At 36.6% G+C, this 24,450-nt stretch overlaps 1 protein-coding gene across 8 annotated transcripts in view; it reads left to right on the top strand.

Annotated features, from left to right (window-relative positions):
• The window catches only part of LOC138933701 (uncharacterized), a 211,494-nt gene that overhangs the window by 95,723 nt on the left and 91,321 nt on the right, over nucleotides 1-24,450 (top strand). For all 8 annotated transcript variants that reach the window (XM_070296657.1, XM_070296656.1, XM_070296653.1 and 5 more), the window contains 2 exons: nucleotides 656-839; nucleotides 20,532-20,648. In XM_070296657.1, coding sequence (XP_070152758.1) covers nucleotides 656-839; nucleotides 20,532-20,648 — 301 coding nt within the window. The remainder of the gene's footprint in view (nucleotides 1-655; nucleotides 840-20,531; nucleotides 20,649-24,450) is intronic.

Below are 24,450 nucleotides of genomic sequence, written 5' to 3'. Positions count from 1 at the left end.
AAAATTGCTATTCTTATTGAAGTTTTTTAAGTTTACTTTATAAAATTGATGAGAATTATAAAATTGATATATCCATGAGATATAAAATCTGTGATGTAAAAAGGAAATAATTCACAAGAAATATAATATCACGGCTTACAAGACAATATTTGTACCACAATCACGAAACATACTGTGTAACATCCCACTGGGAGGGAAGCAATTAAGAATCAAATTACACACTATGGCAGATTGCCTCATAATATTACGTCGAGTTGTCGCGACTCGTCGTCGCCCGAATGACACGGCTGCATAGAACGCGCCAATAAAAGTATACGAGCAAGAAAAATCGTTATTAGCCGCACTTCATTTTTCTCTTCTTTCTATTTTTCTCACGTGGTTTCGCGTGAAGATTATAGCGCGAAAGTTCGATATTGCGAAATAAAAGTGTTGAACTTGAATAGAGAAACGCAATTAAATTGCAATTACGTATGTATTAAGCATTATTAAAAACTTAAAAAAATAAAAGAGGAAAACTCTGGAAAATACAATATTTGTAGAATATTTTGCGATACAATTCACGTAGAATACGAGCGATTGAATTTGCTGTTGTATCGCTGTCGTTGAACTTTTCTCAATATTTTTACACCAACACGAACGTCTTGTTCCGTTTCAGTGTGCAATATAACGTTGGACAGCAGGCAGCTGTTCAGCAAATCGGATCGTGGCTTCGGGCAAATAAAGTCGCCGTATCTTCAAGGGCCCTCGAGGTGTACATACAGATTCGTGCCGGATACTGGGCAGCGGGTCGAGCTGCAGATATATCGACTGGTGTCCATCGGCCGACATAACGGCACTGCGTAAGTAGCTTTTTCGGTGACGCCTTTCTTTCGATCCGCTCGTATCGCTTGACGGCATATACTTTTACCTCCTTCCATGCCCCTTTATTACCGCGGCCGTAAACTTTATGGAAAAGTATCATCGACACTTATATAGTGCGTCTGTGTCTCTAGTTATAACCCTTCATACACGTAAACTTACATCGTCTTACAGTCGAGTCGGAGTAATTTTGAATATGTAATAACATGTAGAAACACTAAGCAGATGACTTAAGATCTACGTTTTATTATTTAGGAAGCACTCTTAGGTAGTATTGTGTTTTTTTTTTTACAAAAATTACAGACATATATCAAAGAAGACGATATATATGAAGATATATCAAAGCGACAAATGTTTTTCTCGAAATTTTACGCGATTATCTTTGTCAAAATGAAATATTTTAAGTTCCCCCTTTTCTCACAAACACATACAAGTAGCTAAAGAACAAACAAGTGGGAATCGATATGATTGGAAATCGCTCTCGTCGATGGTCGTTTCAATTTGTCATACTTCCGCTCTTACAGAGCCGATAGTTCAGTTCTCGAATCCCTCTCGACTTTTGGGGAGAGGTGAGGAATCAGAGATGACGCCGGCAGAGCTACAAGAGAGAATTGGGGTTTGGGAAGAAAAATTACTGTTTTCAGAAACCTCACGTCACTTCTCTAACCCCACCATGAGAACGCGAAAGCTCGTCCACCTCCGACCATGTTCATGAGCAAACTTTGTGGCGGGTGGAAAAGGCCTTCGACAAGCCCTGGAAAAGTTCTTACAATTTTTCGACAAGGCTCTTCACCTCAATCTCTCTTTTCGTACCGTCGTGTGCCACGACGATGAAGTCGGTAGGGCTTTACGACATGCCGAGCATCATATGAGCATCTTATTCTAGTGGCTTTTGTTCCCGCTCTCTGAAATACGCAAAGTGTACAGCCGCGGATGTGTGCTTCTGACGATGGTATGAACGAGAAATATGCGCTCGTGTGCTCTTGCTATTTGTTATCTTTCTCGAAAGAAAGTACATCTCTTTCTTAAATTTTCAGCTACGATCCGCCACATATATCGCCACATTTAAATAAAAGTAAATTAAACTCTATAAACCTGTTGCTCAATTAAAATTTCTATGAATTTGCAATAGAGTTTGAATCTAATAATTATTTAGCTCTCTTGTAAATTAAAAAATAAAAATTTTATCAGTAATTTAATATTTTATTCGTAATAACGTTAATATATTTTTGGACGTAATTTAACGAGTATTTAACGAATATTTTTAAGCAATTGCAAAAAATGGAAAATTTCTTTGCATCTTTAAAAAATTCAGAATATGTAAGCAATTAAAATATTACAAACTTATAAATAATTTACACGCATGAAATGCAAATCTACATTTCTCTTATTATACTCTGAAACAAGATGTTTCTCTCATAAACGATCTGTGCCGTAACATGCTGAGAGCGTCGCATTTTAAACACGCGTAAAAAATGTAACAGCCCACTTTAAGTCCACTTGTTAGCAAGAAAACAGCCGGTAAGCTGAGGGTGAGAAATATCGTTACTCTTGTCTACACGGCCAAGACCGTTCGTATTTCTTCCGTTTCCCGAGCGCTGCACTCTGAGAAACTGCAACGATTGGAAAAAACAGCGCCATTCACACTAACCGTATCGCGCAAATCTTCGTGTACGGAAAAATATTGGTATTTGATCGGCTTTATCGCAAAAAAATTCTGCAAAATTTCAATATCAATCTACGGGGCATTTTGCGGATCATTTGCGACGCCTCTCGTCTAAAAATGGACGAGAGACATATCGCGTGAAAGCATTAAAAAAAACAGTGAACTGAAAATATTTAAATAATTGATTAATCAGATGAACTAAAGCTCATTCGTGTTGAAGATAAAGCTATAGCAGATCGATGGTAAGGAGAAAAATATATATTCGCGCGCTGATTCTATTGAAAATAGAAAATACGAGACATACATATAATCGTAGATAACTATGATGTATATAACTGATTTAAATACGAGCTTTCCGTTGCAGAGTTATGTTTGTTAAATTGCGCACAATCTTTTGAGAGGATTCAACGTTTACGAATGAGAAATACCCGGTTTTCGTAGTTTACGCAACGCATGACGCTGGATTAATATCATACAAGACCATAGGACGGAGTTGGTGGAAATATGACAAACGACACATGTTACACGATGTGGTCGTGTAATACGTGTGTAGTTCATGCTCGTTAAGTTATAATTAATGTAACTTTCCGGGCCTCTCTCTATGTAGAACACCATAATAGGCACCTTGCACTATTCTGTGTCACGTTCACCACATCCCTCAAAGAACAAAAGCTTGATCGTTGATTATAGAGAATTATATTATTACGTATGACAGATGTCTACTGTCATAAATACATCTCACTATTCCCTTTCTAATAATGTAAAAAGAGAGACTTATTTGTTTTATTTGATTTTTAAATGAATTGTATCAATCAGCTCGGAACTTTTCATTAAATTCAATAATTTACTATGGCAGTAACACCGTATTTTACAGGTACTTGTTCTTCGCGTAAATCGCATTCCGTTTATATCGTCTCATCCTCTTTTTCCGGCAAATTCTCTTTCACGAACGCAAATCGTCTATCTTACCGCTGTCCCACACACGCAGACTGGGTCCTTCTCAGGGTACACTCGTACGAGCTTGATAATGGAACGTGAATTTCGGGGAAAGGAACAAAGAGCGGGCCATTCGAGTGTCCCATGTTCGAGTCGAAAACCGGAAGATAGGTGCTCCTAATCCCGAATGCCGAGCCACAGCATCATCTCGATGTACGCGCACACGTTCCCGATGCGACGCAATTGGGTCGGGTCCTTGGCTGGACATGCACTTCATTCCGCGAACGTCTCTCGAACGACCCACACAGCGCGATTCCGGGTCCGACATCCGATATTAAGTTGACCGCTATAATAAACGGTAGCCTCGAAAGCAGCAACCGAATATCATCTCTTCCCTGCAAAGCCACGCATTGTAACAATAGCAATATTTCGTTCTGAAATACCGGTTTATTAATAAAATTATTATTTCGTGGCAAAAAAAATCGTTAAAAAAATACAATACCCAAAATTATTATTCGTTAAAATTATATTTCGTCTAATAAACTGAGATAAATAAAGTCACGCAAAATAATTATTCATAGTTTATTATTCTATATATCTCACTTAAAGAATTATAAAAAAAATAATTAATCAAAACACACACACACACTAGATTCGCTGTGAAGTCGAGCAAATATAATATCATATAATACTCGAATCCGAGGATTTATTTGCACGAAAGACAGTACGAATCGTATTTGAAATGTTATAGAGATAATATTCTAGATGCGCTTAAATTAATTATGTAAAAGTAATTTGCGGATTTTATTGAATAGACTGTAAAAATTTCTACTCGTAAATTTTCGACAGAGTACGCTCTCGAAAATTAGTTGCAGAGCTATGTACTACATGCATGTTTGCCACTTTCCGAGATTGCACAAATTAACCATGAAGCGCACCGTCAATGAAAATGATGCCCGTTGAATGTGCCGTGCTATCTTTATAATTCTCTTGTTCCATTAATATAAATGTATCTCTATGTATCTAGCTATTCGCCCGTAAAGTTAATTAATTCGTAATAATGAATGATGCGTCTGTAGAAAAAAATAGCGCTATATATGAAGAGAAATTTTCCAATATTAATTTACGAAATTCAGTGATTGAATGAGATCACAAATGGGATAGAAGGGGGATTAATTTAGAAAGATGCGCATATATTTATTCAATTCGCGGGATTGCGAAACCGTAGGCTATCCGTAAAGTAATGAGCTAGCTAATGAGAGCCTTTATATATGAGTATGTATATGTTGTATGTGTGTGTTCTTGTACAAATATATATGAAGAATTTATGTTCTGTCGAAAATTTCGTCCATTTGTGATCGCGACGAAAAATATGAGAAGTTAATTAAAAAGCATCTCATGAATAATATGATGTGACGAACGCACGAATCATACCGGACAAAGTAACTAATTATCCGCGCTCGTCTCTCGCAGGAGGCAGGCATTAACCTGCAGAACGCTGAAAAATTGCCTTCGCAGCAACGCAGAGGCATACGCGGCACGCACGTATACGCATATGCGTCCGTAATTAATTCATCGCGATATATCGTGCGGGAGAGGTACCTGCCGCATTACCCATGAGATATCCCGTGAATATTCCGGCCGGCCTGTTGACGGATGTATATGCGACGCAGCCCGGAAGCGTGCATCTCATTTGTCAGTTCGTGAAAAGCGCGGAGCTTCGTGCTCTTTCGTCGTGCAACCTCTTCTTCGCAACTTTACATTTCACTCTTTTCCGTCTTGTCGGTCCACTCCATGTGTATGCGGTTAAAGGGACGAGGGTGTGAGCGAGACAAAATTACGTCCATTAACAGAATACTATTAAGTAGGATGATAAAATGGAACGAGCCCCCGAGTGATGGACGACCTTAATTTTGCTATGATTACCGGCGTCTCGGGAATTTCTACGAAAATCGTTCGAGGTCGTTCTTCTTTCACGCGATCCCTACTCGCGCCTTCGATCACTCGCCAACTTCTTTCCCTTCGTCCCATTCCCGCGTCTCGTCCTTTCTTACTTTCTTTCTTTCTTCCTCTCGCGACTGTGCTCTTACACTACTTTCAGATTAATACCTTTTCGTTTTAATTTCTTGTCTCGCGATAGACGTCCTTCATAAAAATATACGCACCTTTCAAAAATGAGAAATTACGTCCATATTTAATGACGTAGATTAACAATTCGGTTAGCAGCTTGTTACAGCGATTGGAAGATTAGGAAGAAAAAAGAAGAATGAAAAGAAATCTCTTTCTGGAATATCAAAGAAGGAAGATGATACTGCTAAAGAGATAGAGTTGTAGAGATAAAGTTGTAAGAGATAAATTTTTAAAACTTGTTATTAAAAAGTCTTTTATTAACGTAGTTTTTTAATTACTCTTTAATTTAAAATTAAATTTAATTTAAACTTTTTTATTCGGCTCTTTTCGTAAACATTTTTTTTTATAGCGTATCTTGTAAGCGCTGCGGACTTAGCGCTCTCGCAAAATGAAAGATACTTTAACTGCAGCTTATATTACTATTATTATAATTATATTTGGTATTTCCAGCATTATATATATATATATATGTATATAATACAAAAGCTGCAGCGATAAGAGAATTCTAACCGATGTAAAACTTGCAGCTCTTTATTTTGCGCATTAGTTTAAGTTTTTAACATAGTTATATAATGCCCTCTCTAATGATAAATTCTCTTTCCGATTTTCGAAAAACCATATTCGACCGCTTTAATTTTCCCCGTTGAAAACTTTTGCGCGGAAAATGTTGCGAAACTTTGATTCGTTAAAATGCGCATTTTCTCTTTTCGGTTTACGATACACGCATATATATCAAGCGAATATGGATATGTGAACTGACGCGACACAATTAACATATAATTTAAAAGTGTTTGGGGAACTACTTGCTATGTATTTAGGACAGCTCGCGTAAAAAGACATGCCATATATTGGAATATTGTATAACAATTAAAGTTATACATATCCCGTACGTTCAATGGAGAGTTTTACAATAACAAAATTTTTTTTTTATACAATATAAATTCGTTTGTTCCATATATGCTTTTAAAAAAGAGTGCATTTCTCGCGAGCTGCCAAGTTATATGATGTTATTAAACTCTTAAAAAAAAAAATAAAAATAATAATAATTCTTTGGAAGAGTGTATCTTGTTCCGCGAAAGGGGTAGTTCGGAGGATAGAGCAGGGGATATTATACTCGAGGGCTAAGATTTAAGTGGCTTCATAAATTACACCACTTTTACGGTAAGATTGCCTAATCCGCGCCAGGAGCGGCTTCGGCGCGACTCTCGAACTTTCTCCCCCTCTATCCAGGATCCCGGAATTTATATCTCTTGACGTCTCGAACGCAAAGTGACACCGCGCGTTAGACGAAGTAAGTTTCACGTCGTGAAAAAGTATTAAGGCGATTCATCTAAAATAAAGACCGTTTTAGGGAGACGCGGCTCGTCGCAAGATTACACGAGGGATGGGTGAACGGGAATAACGAATCACTTCTTTCATTGCCTCATGAATGCTTCAAACACACGAAACGTCATCCCTGTTTCACGATTTATTATTAATTAGTAAAAAAACACACGTTATGTATCGTTAAAAAAATTCAAATAAAAGATAATTTGTATGTAAAGTATTTGCCTCGAGGGAAATAATTTCCTGATATTAAACATATATATATATACGTTAATACATATATTATCGGTTGCGTTCACGTGGGGAGACGATGCCGCGCACGCACGTAAGATTGTCATAACTCACGAATCACACAGCGTTACGAAGATAACACACGATTACGTATGTATATCACGTTTGCGACTAGAATATCAAACGTTACAATTCCTTCCGAAATTCGACGTTTCGCTCCCTTTCGAGGTGCGCTTCTAACATCGCTTGCTTACCGCGCAAACTGTAATAATGTATGCCGAGCGCATTTCGTATTATTTGCCCATGTTACATACACTTATCAAATTAGACACTCGCCTCGTTGATAAATCTAACACGCGCGACGTTCGTTACGTGCACAAATGATACAAACATGGTAAATGCGGCGAATAAGTTCGCGCGTTTAATGTGCGCCTCAAAGCTGTCTTATCGCGTGTAAGAATATTCCGAAATTTAATTTAATTTCAAGGCGAAGGTAAAGAAAGCCGGTACGTAATATTTGTAGCGCTTAAAATCATCGACTAACTTAATTAATAATTATTTTTGTTGTAACGCTTGATTTAATATTTTCAATAAGCCATTAATTCACCAACAGCTGAAAGTGATATTAATAATTACGTCAAACTGTTTATTGATAAATTGTCTAACATATTAATTCGAATCTAACATATTAACTCGAAATAATTATACTAAAATAAGAATTTTATTATATATTTAATTAATATTTAACTAATATTTTTTTTTTTTTTTTTTTTATTAATTTTCTTGAATCGATGACATTGTTTAATGAAATGATATTATGAAAAAAGGAATAAGAAGCGCTTACAAATGATGCAGCTAGGTTTTAGCTTTATACAGAAGACTGCTAGGGAAACGATTTTGAATGATTTTTATCAATTACCGGCCGTTCATCTGCGCGCTTCTGGAAATAATGCGGCCGCGTTTACCGCTAGTGTGATTTTACGATCGACTGGTGCAGATGAGACAATGGTTCCGTTATTTATTAGCCCGAATCTCCACGTATTATACGCGATCGAATCTGTCTAGATCGTGGCGTGCATGATTGGCTCACAGTTTATGCACGGTTTAGGCGAGCTTTCAATATGAAATTCTGCTGAAATAAATCATTAGCATGCGCGAGCCCGCAACCGGTTATTATGGTTAAATAATCGCGTTACTGTAATCGACGGCGCGCAATGCAGTTCTAAAAACCGTGTTATCTGATCCCGATCGACTCGATGATGCCGAACTGATCATTGTTTCCGTTCGTAAGTTCTTCACCGGTAATGTCTGATGAAATAGAACGAAACATTTTGTATTTAAATAAAATAAATGTGTAAACGACGTAAACACACAGTTCTATTATAGCGATCTTTCCGTTAAACGTATATTGACGTAATATTATTAATGACGTTAAACGTATATTTTTACAGACCGGAAAGCACCGTATAATCCTTTCGCATTGAGATCACGAAACGTCGCTTAACACGTCCGTCCCTTTTCCAGCTTTTTCTCGTGATTCCGTTCGTGTAAGGAATTTGTAAAGAGATCGCGAGACAGAAACAACTTTTCGCACCAGGACATTTAGTAGATACTTGCAACATCCAATAATCTCTAATTCCTATTGAAGAATGATCAAACTTAAAAGCTCAATGAAAATCGTTAAATCGCGACAGTGTCTCCGACGATAAAGTTGAACGGCAATTAGCGAGCCTCTGGGAGCTTTTGCGACCGCATAATTGTTTCCGATTCTCGTTTCGAAGCGACGGTTTTAACGCCCGTCCCACTATTCGTTCTTCGCGGACTAGCCGCTGCAGAGACGGTCTTGTTTTCAGAAAACTTCAGATCCAATTCGCCAACTTTCCACATTATGACAATGCTCGTTCGAACTCGAGGATGCGTAGAGTAGTCTTTCACCAGTTTCGAGGGTAAATGAAACTGCCGCGAAGAGAAATAGAAGCTAGAGAGACAACCGAGACTGGACAGAAAAGAGAAAGCGAACTGTCTCCCCCTTCTCATCTCTTTCTCTTTTCCCCAGCTTTACCCTTGATTACACGCTCCGCTACTAACAAGTAGAATTTGTCTCGCCAGTAATAAATTAGTTAATGGATTGTTTCTAGTTTTCCGATACATCGAGAAATTGTGCGACATCGTTTCTTTTGTGATTACGGAAAAAAAAAGAAAACATCTATTCTTGTAAAGGATGAGATATTATTAAAACCAATGAGTTTTATAAATATGTATTTATAATTAATTTTATATATGATATACAAATAAGAATGAAATTTACCAAGAATTTAAACTCATTAATATTCGTATATTTTATGGAAAGATCGAATCATAATAATTGGAAAGCTAGAAAAAATATTTATAAAAGCAAAGAAATTTTTTTTGTTCGAAGCAATTTATATCATTTTTTTTAGCTATTTGAGAAAAAAGAGATATAATTTTTTTAAATTGATTCCATAACGCAATTCTATGGTATTTACTCGCTCGCTCGCAAGGACGAGCATTTAATCTACAAATTGTACATGAATACACAATTTCGCTATAAATCACTATTATCTTAAAATGATTAGTATGACTTGTGTGTAAAATGTTCAAAGTTTACGCGAGAATTATGCGTTAATTTTCGAAACCCTCAACTTTGCGTTATAATTATTCATTACGCGAAAATTGTGAATTTTCGAAATGCACGACTTTGCGTTAAAATTATTTATTACGCGGAATTTGCGTCTCATTAGAGGATAGTGAAATCTCCCAGAACGTGGATTTGGTGCATCGTCGAAAATTGACGCGCTATCGCGCAAAAATACATGCCCGCAGGGCGTATCGGGTCACATCGGAAACCAGAAACGGCAAACTTTTCGCTTATCCGCCCTCGTTGGCACCACCGGTGCGATTTGTTCTCCTGCAGATCGCCGTCGGATTAACGGGCGCGATCGATGGGACACGTCCGCCGTGGGTTCGGCTGTCGTCCGATTTTTGAGAGCTCGGATCTGTGTGCTCTATCCCTAAAACTGGCGCACGGTGCCGTGGCAGGAATCGTTCTGATGGTTAGAAATTTGATTACACGCTCGCCGCATCCATAACATTCCTCCCGGCGCAAACACGAGCAACGACAACGGTAGTAATAGTATATGGAAAATAGACCTTCGTATCGTACGTACAAGGTGGAATGTAAAATTTCATTGAAATTATCGAGCACATAATAATTAATCAAATACGTTGGAAAGCGGTAAGTATTTTATCATATTTAATATTTATCGCATAAAAATATCTCTGTTTCGCGGTAGTAAAGCGAAAGGGAAATCTATTTCCTTAAAATCTTATCCGATTTTTTGGAGAATAACAATAATGTAAGTAAATCTTAAAAATAATATAAGATTGTCTTTATTATTACAATACACATAGAGTATTTATTTTTTATTTTTTAATAATTAATTACAACATTGTAGAAAAAAAAGATAAATTATTAGAAACTTCTTAATATTAATTTCTAGAATTTTAATATACTAAAATAAATTTTCTCTTCGATGTATATAACCATCCAATATGCGATATCGTAAAATATGACACGTAACTAATTCATATATAAAGAAACGATAAGGGTTCTTTTTTTTACACCCGGTGTATGCGCATGTAAACAGTTGCACCCATTTCCCCGTATTCTCATTTTCTGTTACTCTCGCATCTACCTGATGTAACGGGCGTAGTCCCAGCGCGAAATAACTCGCATAAATCACCGATGGTTACACAGATACATTTCGTGCGATTCCACTGGCGACGATGTTTTAATAAAACCCGACGAGGCCCAATTATTCAACTCGACGACCTCAGTTTGCATTCTCGGATGATTCGCGTACACACACGCACCAAAAAATCCTTTACTTCTATCACGCAAAAAAGAGAATAGTCGTTTCACGCTATTTTGCATTTTATTCAAAAGGGACTATCAGACCGTTTATCACTTTTATTTCTGTCGCGTGTAGTTTGCGATGATATTTTAGGATTTTTCGATAAAAACGATTGGCAAGCAGTGTGACACATAGCTATCATTCCTTTTCGCAGCCGCGGATTATGTTACGCTGTTTGGGCACACATAGCCATTAGACGTTAAAAATTGCATCTCCATCCAAAGTTTTCCATTTTTCCTCCTTTTCTTTGTCCCTTTTTCTCCTCTTTTCCTGCCTTATTTTACCCTCGCGATAATCTGAAATCACACACGGTAACGTCAATCAGAAAAGACGGAAAAATGATTTCGAGAACAGCGACTCGACGTTAACGAACATCGCGCGCGTACCATTTTCGAGTTCTACCACCCGACACGAGGCGAATGTCAAAAACATATGTAAAACTTTGATACAAGCCTGACAGGTTCCGGTCACGAAAATCTATGCGTGGATATCCGAAAATCTGAAATCCAAACGGCGTACATAGCATCGTTACATGAACGGAAACGGAAAAAAGTCGCGTTGGTGAAGTGAAAAAAAGTTTTCAAAGCCCTCATTCTCTTTTTAACGCATTTCACTCTTCTTGCTATTCCTCGTTATTCTTTTAAGCTCCGCGTACAGCGGATCGTTTCCGGAACAAAGAAAAAATTCTTCTTGTTGATTTATTCGACGAAGGAGTTAGAAGAAAATTATGTGGATCTTGGTGCGTGGTCCGGCCAATTGCGTTCTCTTGCTTCATTGATTGATTAAAGTCAAATCTTTGGAATATTCTATCGTGCAATTTTATCGACAGTATTTTTTCAAGCATCTTAAAAGGAACGAAAAAATAGAGCTTGCTGAGAACAAGACGCGGGAGCGTCGTGAAACTCTTGATTACCGAAGAATAAAAAGGACTCCGAACTACTTCTTTCTTAACGGAATCTAATTGTCGGATATTTGAATAATTTGCATTTCAAGTGCGGGGAAACTGTTCGTGAAAGTCTATTGCGTAAATGCAATTGAAGCTGAAGTAAATAAGAATCTCAACTAGCCAATTGTTCTTCACGGTTCGATGAATCGAAGTTCGCGATTTAAAAACCGAAGTGATCAACTTAGCAGCGCGTCGACGAACAGTCGCTCGTGACTTCAATTTTAGCTAAATTACTTTCTTGCTCTCTCTCTCTCTCTCTCTCTCTCTCTCTCTCTCTCTCTCTCTCTCTCTCTCTCTCTCTCTCTCTCTCTCTCTTTCTTTTCCTCTGCAATATCTGTTTCGCTGCTATTTAAACATTAAACGACTCTTCGTCGTCTGATTAATTCCTCGTAATACCACTTGCCGCTGAAATATGATTCACCGTCTGACCTATCGTCGAGATATACTACTGAAAATATGTTCTGTAACGTAAAAACGTAATTTTCAAACGCGGTAATAATTTTTCACGACATATATTTAACAATATCTACTATAAAAAATTTCAGAAGTACATAACTCTTTAAAATTATAACATCTTTATAATGTAAAAATTATATTCCTCAATTATATTTTTATTTTTGTGTCACTCTTAATTTCATTTTATTTTATAATATTAAATTTTAAATTTTAATATTTTATAATATTTCTAATATTGAATTTTTAATGTTGAATAATAATAACGTTTATTATTAAATATAATTAAATCTAAGTTTAATGCGAAAAAATAGACATGATTTTATTACGGTCGTCGAGAAAGCATAGACTGTGCCCTTTATCGATTTTCTAGAGAGAGGTCAGTGTACCTTTAAAACTTTATCGGGCACTTATACTGCCGTTTCATCGCGTTTTACCGAGAAAATCATTCAACATAGAATAATCTATATCGACGTTACTCGTATGTACCAAATAAAAATAGTGTAAAGCACTATATAAGAGAGAGAAAGAGAATGTGTATGATTTTTGACAATATATAGAGCTAGGGGTCAATAATTTATTCCACCTTCTCTCTCTCTCTCTCTCTCTCCCCCCCCCCCCCCTCCTTTCCCTCTCAGCGAAACCAACATTTTCATTCCAACAGTGATTCTACAAATTGTCGAGAATGAATCATTTCTGTTTTCGAGGCTAATACGGAAAAATCTACGAAAAGCATCACGGTAAATATTTTTTTTACATAAATATATTATTTAAAAATTTCCGAAAATTAGCATAATAAATATTATTATGAAATAAAATATTTATTTTGAAAATAGCTTTACTGCACACACAAATAATTTAATATAATTTAATTTACTTTCTCTTATTAAAAAAAAAAATATATATATATATATATATATATATATATATATATATATATATAATAAAAAGCTAGTAAAACCAATTTATCCATCGCATCTAATTTTCTTTAAAAGGAAGATTTTTTTCAACTTGTACACACGATCTGTCAGATAAGTCAGATTTGTTTCGAATAACGGCAATACAGATCTGATGGTGAAATTAGCTGAAACCAGTTCACGCTTGCAGAAATCAATTGACATTTTTGAATGTACTGCTGAAGAGTTTAGATTAAAGTATCCTCTGTCGTATAAAGTCAGTCGGTCGAAATTGAATTACTGCACGCTTGCGCGTAAACAGATTTATCTTTCAGTTAGCTTTACCATTGACATCATCAGCGAATATTATTCTATTAAGCCGATTTATTTTAAAAACCGTAAAGCAAATGATCTTTTATCTGAATTATTTAATCAAATTATTCAATTTATTTAATTAAATAATTAAATTTGTACAATTTATGTATTATTGGAATTACATAATAATGGTTACGAATTTTATAAAAATCCCTCGCCCCCAATTCTGAAAATATATTCAAATATAAATCTCTCTGAAACTGTCGTGATTTAATCAAATTTACACATCAGGGAAAATCTATAAATACAATATGTAATAAAGTATATATAATTTTTTCGAACTTTTTGCACGGAGTAATGATGATGTGATATCGATCACTATATTACCCGAGGTATCACGGGCAGTATTTGCAAACCAATGCCTTTCGTTGCATCATTCTCGATCGCACCAACGCTTTTCACTTTTGTCCTCTTGAAACCGTATTGGGTTTTACATTTAAATTTATAATCCGCTCTCATAGAACGAGGGCTTCGTCCGAATATCCCCGGTAAATTGATTTGCAGTATAACCCCGTTCCTTCGTCGCTCTAAGATGCGGCGAGGGGGGACTCGAAAGAGGGTAAGCACGAAGAAGACGTGGTGGAAAGCTGTGCAAGCAGAACGTCGAATGGCGAATAACGCCCGTGGCGGGTGGAAATGTAAAATACGAGATGATCTGGGCACGGTAAGCGATTTCCAGTTGACTGACTGACATCGGTAAGCTTGGCGCTGCCTCCGGGCAACCTTCTCACCGTCTAGTCGGTTTTCCTTCGCTCTGTCTCTCTCTTTCCCTATCTATCTATCTCTCTTTTATCCTCTTTCAAGCTATCCGCAAGCAGACATGTATACAGAACGTGCACGCGTATGTGCGGATGTATACAGACAATATGTACAAACGGTATATGTAGGCACGCGGTCCAATACTAGGGTCGCTACTCCGTTTTCCACTCGGAGGCTCGACCGCTATTAAGGTACTCCGCGACAAGACGCGCCAAATTGTTCGGTATTTCGAGGAGGCGTTGCCGAGAACCCGCTATCCACCATCGGCTTGACAGCGACTTCGACAAGAAAGCATCTTTCCTGCAAAGTGGCATATATGCGCCGCCGTGATTCTTTTGTACCTTTCTTACAACTGTCAACAGTGATCTGTACGAAGAAATCTTCGTACGAATCCTCAAAGACATTTCGTCGCGCGATTTACCAGCTATAATATCGAATTTAATGCACTTAATAATGCACATTTTTTTATTCATGCTATTTGAGATATATAATATACTTCTATTATTATTTATAATAGATTCGAGATATATAATTTAATTCTGATTATGTATAAATTGCGAAAAGAATAGAATGGAGAGATGCTACTGATCGAAAATATCGCTGGTTAATTTCCATTAATTGCTTCAATCTGTCTACGTTTATATTGTATTTACATTTGCATCTACAGAGAATCAAAATTACATAGTTACATCACTGGCATTGTAGCCGTGATCGTGACTTGAAAGTTTCCGTGCAACGCGCGAGGTCTGTCTGTTTCGCATTACACTGCCAAGCACGGTCCACGAGTTTCCGTTTTATACCCCGGTGAACCCCTGCGCGATTATAAGGGACTCTCCGCTAGACAGGGCCGCCCTAAATTGTACTCGAATGTTTCGCAACTTCCCTCGACACTACGACGATATTCCCTCCCGATGTAGTTCGCAAAACCCTGCGCGCTCAGAGAGATCTCACTGCTCCTGTATAATTCAACAAGACACTACTTCCGTATACGTCCGTAAGATAATTTCTATTAACGAGAAGAAAGACGAGGGGCCGACAATTTCCGTATCGCGTGCTTCGCGTTTCTGATTCATCGAGGGAGCGTTCATTGCACGCTATCGTCGCCGGGCATTGGCGTCCCTGAGAAGAGATATTAAATATAACAGAACTATGTGTACAACATGAAGATTAATTACTCGATCGTTAATTTATCATATATTTGTCTGTAATGTTTTTTTTTTAAGAACAGTTTTTTTTTATATTTGCTCTTCATTCTCACGATTAATTTCAACGATAGTTGTATTAACTGTTCTCCTATCCTGATGTAGAAAGAATTTTACATCGGCAAAAAGAAATGCGTATAGACGGTAACAGTCGGATCACAATCCGGAAAACCAGAACAATCGAGTGCCCGACTCTCGAGAAGCCGTTTCGGTCACAGGGCTCGATTCATCGTGCAGACGAGAGAGGGACGAGTGGCGAATTGCATGAGAGCGGGATAGAGTAAGAGAGAGAGAGAGAAGGGGAGAAAGAGAAGTTGTTCCGCTGCATGAAAGAAAATCGCGCGAAATAAAAGCATCCAATTTCCTGCGAATCGTCCGTCGGATCTCTTGGCGGACTTCCTCCTTTTGCCGCGATGTCCGACCAGTGGTGCGAGAAGAAAGGGCGCGAAGGGTCGGTTCCTGCTTTTCACGGTCGGACACGAGACGCCAAATGCAGTCGGCGAAACGTGAAACGTCAAGGGGGCGCGAAGCGATAGGGAAGAGGTGTTTGGATAACTCGGCTTCTCGCTGAACGAACAGCGCGAAGAGCGTCGAGGTCTTTATTCTGTGACGCGCAAGCTGGCATTTCAATTATTTATTTATATCACGCTGCCGGTAACAATCGAATCTCCGCGCTACGCCTTCTCATTTCTGCCTTTGTTTCCGAGATTTTACGTGATAGTTTTCATTATTTGTTTCTATCTTCTTCAGATACTCCCGATTTACGTTGAGGAAACTCGTGTGCAATAGATTCGCGAACGCTCTATAGGATTACGAATGATTCACGTAATTACAAGACAACTCGCTCGTACAATACCGACAAGGGGTAAATACAATATATTTCAAATAATAACGACGATAGCTGCGGAATCTAAATGGAAGTCGCAACTCCTTGCTGATGCAACGTAACGTTTGCTTATTTGCATCACGTAATTAAGAATACCGCTATATTTACCGGATATTCTCCATTTCTTTGCTCCCCCCTCAATCCTCCCCCCCCCCCGTCGGTTTCCATTCCTAGCTTACGTAACGATCGTAACGATCTCCGACATTCTTTATCCCTTGACAATATATAAACTTCAAACTCCCTTGCTTTCCCCCCCCCCCTCTCTCTCTCTCTCTCTCTCTCTCTCTCTCTCCCTTTCTCTTTCTACGTTGCATATCTAATGACTGAGGAGTCAAGCTTCTTATCGAATCGCGTTACGGATACGTATCTCTGGTGCGATTTAAACTTTTGAGTGAGTGAGCGAAGGAAAAAAGCTGTAGGACTCGCGTAAGCCGCATCAAGAATGGATATCTTTTCTCCTCGAACGGCGGAAAGACAAACTGAAAGTAACAACGCCCATCTTCTCGAGCTACATGGCGCATCAATTATTTACGATGTCTTATTGATACCATTCTAGACTCGCCACTCATGCTTTTCATTGTTCCCTCTACTCTACCCTATATTACTTATCGACGTATCGATTCTTTTTTTCCTGTTTTTTTTTTTTTCGGAATATTATATTTAAACGCTTCTCTGACTTTTATATGGGATAGACACTTTCACGTAAAAGATATCAAATTTATGTAATCTTATGTGTAGAATTATTTTTGTAACAAAATAATTATTTCTTATAATGTATCATATATATACAATATCTTAAAAATACGCAAAATAATATGCCATGTAGAATTATATATCTATCTCCATCCAAACACGAAAAACAGCTACTGAAAAACAAAAGTTACAGCTTGGAAAATTCTCTTATCCGAAAAGTTATTATACTCTTCGTAGAGAAGATATTACAAGCATCCCCCAAGTTCACATTCTCTGCGGGATGTTAACGGCGTCGTAATTCGGTTCGGAAGTTTTATCCGGCCGGATTATAGGGAGATGTATGTCCCGCCGAGCACCAATAGAGATCGAAGAGGATTGCGCGACGATTGGATCCGCGATCCATCGAAACCCGCAAGCAATTAATTCATAAGCGTACGGTCGACACAATGGTAAACTATCCACAGCACATATCCGTCTCTTCACGCAACAATGACACGATAGCATCCGCATGTTGCACGAATTATATCAAGATTTGAATGAGCCAGCGCAGAGATAAAGCACTTGATACCCGAAGAGATCGAAGATATTACCGCGGAGGATGTGCGTCTCTATGATTGTCTCGTTGATATGTTAATTAATGTTATCGATGTTAAGTAAAACCGCCTCAGGCTCACTATATTCTATTAATCCTGTCGAACCATGCTATAGGATCGAGGTAACATAATGAGCTTAATTGATCGCTGTTAAAGCGTTTAGATGATTATTTGCATTATCGGACGAAATATGTCGAGATTTACTGTACCAGAATTTTTTACAATTGTGATATTAGATTCTTATATTACATAAAAATAGTTGAAATGAAAAAATTTATTTTTATTTTTATCTTAAATTTTTTCGAGCAATATTAACAAATTATTATTATAAAGACGAATTGTCAATTTTTTTTAAATTAAATATTTTAATCTTATCTAATAATTTATTATGTAATGTAATATCAATTATGTAATGTCAGATATACAGGGTGGCCCCGAATTTTCCAACCAGACTTTGAGATCTTATAGGAAATTTAATTCTGAACAAAAAATTTCTTATAAACATGGGTCAAAAAATGCTTTCTTAAAAAGTTATCGCTCAAAAATCTCTGAAATCGTAATTATTTTACGCATTTTTCCAAATATGCACATGAAAAATGTGCGTCTTTTAACAAAAAGTATCGAAACAAAAATCGTAAATTATCTTTCAAATGAGATCAAAATGATTGTTGTAGTACGTTCCACAGATTTTGATATAACCAGTTTCATACGTACAAAAAGTGCTTTTGTTACTTATTATTAGATCGATTAAAGTTGAATCAGGAGGAAATCCGTAAAGCGACTAGATCGGTCATTACTCGATACGCCGAAAGTGTATTGGAGCTAGAAGGGGGACATTTTGAAAAGAGTCAATTTTTTTACATGTATTCATTTTCTACTATTATGTGCTATTTTAGTTTAAAAAAATTAATTTTATTTTCATAAAAAAAAAAAAAAAAGATTTTTATTTTTTTATTTTTATCCTTTTTTCAAGAAATTTATTAAGTTTCATTTTCTTTTTACCTTTTGCTTTTCCTTTGCATCAGAGGTTTTTGAGCGATAAATTCTTAAGGAAGCATTTTTCGATCTATGTTTATAGGAAATTTTTTGTTCAGAACGTTCGGGGCCACTCTGTATGGATATATTTTGTATTCTATCCTTGCAGGAAATTTTCTTCAGCAAATGTTTCTGAAAACTTGGATGGATAATAATCAATCGAGCATGTTATAGCGTATTTCATTCGTTTTCCCTCTTACGAGCTGAAGCGAAATCAGTACAGGCCTGATTGAATCAGCATGATTCCCTCGTTGCGTATTATCTATTGCGTAACCGCCCGATTCCATCCACATCGCGCGGTTCCCTCATTTCGCCCCTAAAATCCCAGTCGACAACGCCTCGGGAAAACGAATCCTTTGAAGTTGCCTTTAACCGAAGAAGTAATTTCAGCGCGACCCTCGCCGGCAATCGTTTTTGCCGCTTCGTATAGGGTCGCTCGTCTACCCCACGAAACGTTATTATCGGGAGCGCCTCATCTTTGATAAAGACAATTAGCGACGTAATTCATGCAACAACTTTTATGAATGAACAGACAACGTTGAGAATGTATTTAGCAGTCATTTTTGCACCATATTAATTTAAATTGATGGTCGGAAGTATTATCTATAGATATATTTTACATACCAACTTTTTTAAAAGCTTTAAAATATATATGGTATGTACGTGTGTGTGTATCGTTAATTATTATATTTTTAAAATTCTTTTAAAGAGATTCTGCACAAAATAATTATAGATAATAGAATTAGAGATATATATAATATATAATTAAATTAAATATAATTAAAAACGCGCGGTAGGGAACGTGACATAACGAGCCTGCTTCTGTCAGTGAGTGCGGTGCTTACGTTACGAATAAGATGAATCTATTCTCCGTCAATCGTCATTACATTTTTATTTCCAAATCTTCTTAATCTTTTCACATTCACTGTTTTCATTACAATGACAATCGATATTCGAACAGAATCTTGATTCGATTTCACTTTATACAATTTAATTTAGGCAAAGTGAAACTCGTATTCTCTGTACCTACGTGTGGAACTTAGTTAACATTAAACTTCGCGCGTATTGGATTCAAAATACGGTTCCTACCAAAATTCAATCTGAAACTGTAGATACAGGTCTTAACATTGCGGAGGGTAAAATCCAATGCGAGACACGTATCCTCAAAGTTAAACTATATATACAGTTTTGTAAAGCCAACGATCTCAGAATGAAAATTCTTTCCTTTTTCCATTTTAGAAGACACTGTCGTGGATTTCCGTAACTAACGACATAAAATTTTAATATGCGAAAAAAAATGAGAGAAAATTCATTTCTGACTTGACGAGAGAGCATACTCTCGAAAGTAATTTGAATATTCTTGACCCGAGAAAAACAGTAGAGAATCCTTACTTATCTCATAGCAAAATATACAATCTTTTTTAAAATTGCAAAAAACAAAATACAATTTGCATCACGTAAATTCCACGACCCTCTCACTCGGCGCGATGCGACGAGACTGTCGGATCGAAAATTGCTGAAACTAATTAACGAATGGAACGGAAGATAGTACCAATTTGCGCGCTCAGGAGTAATGGCCAGTTACTCAAAGGTTTCGTCTTTTTGTTGCAGGTGCGAGGGTGGCTGGCTACAGCTCGAAGGCAGCGCTCGCGTCTGCGGTCGTAATCAACGCTTCGACCGGCCGGTCGTGCTCTTCTCGGATAAGCCGATCGCGACTCTGCATATGCAGTGAGTACAATATCTAACATCATTGAATTTCAGTTAGCGAATAATTTCTGCGCCATCGCTTTGTTCAATTTCATACTAACTAATAAATTCTCTTTCCGAGCGAATCGCCGCATAGTCAAAATTGACTTAAAGAATTTTCTATGAAAAAATTCACTCCATATATCGTAATAGATTGACATTTTAAATTCAAATATAAACGATTTTGAGTAAATTACTTGCTTTCTCGCAATAGTTTGGAAGAGATTATTTTCATTTATCTCAATGCATAGAAAGCATTATTATGTTGGAGAATATTTTTGAAAATTGCTCGCGTAAATTGAATTACAAAGAAATCTCACAAAATTTCTTTGAAAGTTAAATTTTCAATAAGAACAATATGTATCTTCGCAAAAGCTTTCGCCAATTCCCTCTTTTTCCCACGGGACGATTGTGTCTTAAATGAATAGTGGGCGTGTAAGGTCGATTTAATGTCACTGTGCAAGTTACTGTCAGTGCGCGTAGTATTATTGAGAGAGGAAGACAAAGAGAGACGGACGGTAGGACGGTAGAAGAATTCCAATGGCATTATAAAATAGGAACACGTTCTCAACTAAGTGCTTCTTACTAACCTGGCCACTTCTCATTCGGTTCCTTATTCGAACGTACGTCAATAATTCTCGTATATTATTTAATTTTATTTTTAAATACCATTAGACATAGCAATATCCAAGAGATTAAATTTGTATTCTCGCAGAAATTGCTCAATCCATCGGCACGTACTCATCGCGACAAATCGGGCTAATGGATCGATGGAACGTAGAAAAAAACGAAGAGTGTAAAAACGACGTGACGTATAGTATTTACACGATTCGCGCCTTATAAGAAGCGATTTTCATCAGCCCTCTTTCTCGCTTTTATTCGCCGTTTGCACTTGAACATTCTCCTCGCGGAGAGTTTAATTTAAATGCAAATTGATTTACCTTTGATAAAATAAAATAGGAATTTCTCTGTTTACGGTGCGTAAAGACGAGAGAATTATTTTTTAAATTAATCTTTTTGACAGCTCATGTGCGCGCATATTTGCATGTAACTATATTTAATTATGCTGACACTAGGCTCTAATAGAAATAATAATGCAAAATAAATAACTATTTATGGCCCATGCGCTGTGAAACATTGCAAGTGCTCAGCAGTTAATGAGAACGGAATACAAATTAATTATTACGTTTTAAAATGTATTACATTGATTTATAATATATAATAAAACTGTAAACTTGTGAAGGATGTCAACATTTTATGATTTTATTCGTGCGCTGGCAACATCATAAATCAGAATTAATTTTTACACCAATTACTTTTTCTCATTATGTTTTATCGTGTTGAGAATCAAATATAATTGAAATCAAAGTAACGAATAATTAATATTAATAATTTATAAAATTTTCATCTGATCCGCAGTCGGGACAAATTATGGTGGACGTCTGAGAGATTCGAAAAATCTGAATAATTGATTGATACATATTGTCGAGCCTCGGGGGAGTCAGTCAAATGGTAGAAAAGTTGCAAATTCGTTCGTAGGTAAATCTCTGAGCGGCTCTATTGGCATCTTCATTATTTATGTTTCTTAATTGGCGTGTGCAAAAAGAAAAATTCAAATGCTAGCGAATGCTTTCGAACAACGAGAAGCTTCGTTACGAGCAGCTCATTAAATATTTATGCCGAAATCAACGTCTGCGATATCCACGTCGTTGACTAAGGTCGGCATAATACATAAAACATTAGTAGTTTGCTCTACTGCAACTCGGTTCTTTGACAAGTCGCATAAAGATTTTCTGAAGAATGTTCCCGCCGCGATTTTATATCTTGCTTAAAATTCGAGACGAGTCTGAGTGAACGCTCGCGAGTAACGTGTAGATGTCACATGCGCGAGAAATATATTTGACAAATTAATACGCGCAGTCTCTTGCTTTCGAATCGCGGTTAATTTTGTTTGTTTCCACGATCTGCCGCGCACAAGTTGAAAATTGAGAGATTTTCGCGAGAGTAACGCGGCGTAAAATTGAATTTTACTAGCCGGTTCAAAGAGTAATTTCATTGTCGGGCATGATGTTCAATAAATTTATGAGGAAATCAAGCTTGATTTCTATCGCAATTTGTTTTACATTTCCATAAACGTGAACGTAGCAAGCATATGTAAGATAATAATTGTTTCAAATAGCATCAAAGTAAAATTCGATATGTGTAAAATTAACAGAATATATATGCTGACGTAATTATATATACATATTAAAACGTCTTACAAAGAGAAACAATCTTTGTTAATCGATAAAGTTTGGAAACTTTTTGTTTTGCGTACACGACACACACACAATAATATTCAATATAATCAAACAGTTGTTACATAGAGTTTATTACATATCGGTGATAAACTTTTAACAATAAGAGATTTTGATTCAATTAGATAATAAAATCTTTGAATTTTATCATTTATTGATAGTAGGATATCTATTATATGTACAAAAAAATACAAAAGAAGTATTTGACGTGAAGAAAATGACAGCTTTTAATCCAGAAATGTCTCTCGTGTTATTACTTGGCACTTTCTTCTCTGCAGAGACTCCGAAACGTAGCTTAGTCGGTATGAAATTTATATAAGTTGGGAAGTTGAGAGTGTAATGTGGCAAACTCGTCGCACGCGACTGGCATAAACGTGTCAAGAAATGATTTATGGCGGGTTAGTTTCCACTCCCGACCATGGCAACTGTTTTTATATGAAAATACGCAAGAAACTAACAACAAACCACAACTTATGAGCCATGATACGCCATATTTCGATGGAATATTGAACAGGATATCTATGCATTAAAATAGAAGAAAAAAGAAACGTAAGAGCGACGTTTTGTCGCTCTTGTTAAATAGTTACTTCTATTATATCATACATTTAAAAAAAAATGAAATAATTATATATGTATATCTATAATATTATAGATTTGAAATTATATTTTGCAGATAAATTATCTTGTAAATAATAAAGAATATATAAACAGTTAGGAAAAACAGAATTTGTACGAACGCATAAATATATGCAATAATATAAAATATCGCAATTTTTTTTCACGAATTTCTACCTGAAAATTTCTTGGCACTGATTAATTGGTTAAATTAACGGACTGCAACGAAAATTCCCGACGGACAAAATCTCGAAGATAAATACACACGATGCACGCGGACCGGCGTATAATATTTTTCACTGCCATTCGTAAAGTAACGACACATATCCCGCCGAATTCGAAGCAATAATCGGATTCCCGTGAAATTTCAACGCCCTCATTTCCATAACTACGTCCTTTTATGTCACCGTGAAACATTGAAATGGACTGAATTATTCAACCGATAATACGCGGCTCATACATAGAATACAGACGGAAACTTTATCCGTTATGTTTCAATATATTGTATAATACACTTTGAACTACGGCCATTGTCCACGCAGAATATAAACCGTAATAAGGTCAATATACGATCTCGGTTTATCGTACAACAAAAGTGCTTCCCTATGACGGAAGTACGAAAGAGCGCTTTTTCTTTCATCAACGTTAATATGTCAGATTTATTTAAAAAATATCTTTTTTTTTAGACGGTATATCAAACAAACATAGAGCGAAATATATATGCAATAGAAACATCGAATAAAGCATTTACCGTTTGCACGGAAAAAAAAAAATTAGCTGCCGTAGCTAAAAACTGCGTGTGGTAACTAGATTTCAGTCATAATACAATATATGGACAGCGAACATCTTAGCTGTGACACCTATTTATTAAA

Source organism: Polyergus mexicanus, unplaced genomic scaffold (genome assembly GCF_030449975.1).
Source record: "Polyergus mexicanus isolate NDT 795.1 unplaced genomic scaffold, iyPolMexi1.0 SCAF_5, whole genome shotgun sequence".
Classification (NCBI taxonomy): Eukaryota; Metazoa; Arthropoda; class Insecta; order Hymenoptera; family Formicidae; genus Polyergus; species Polyergus mexicanus.
The sequence above is the reverse complement of the archived record's forward strand: the minus strand, read 5'-3'. Positions and strand labels throughout refer to the sequence as shown.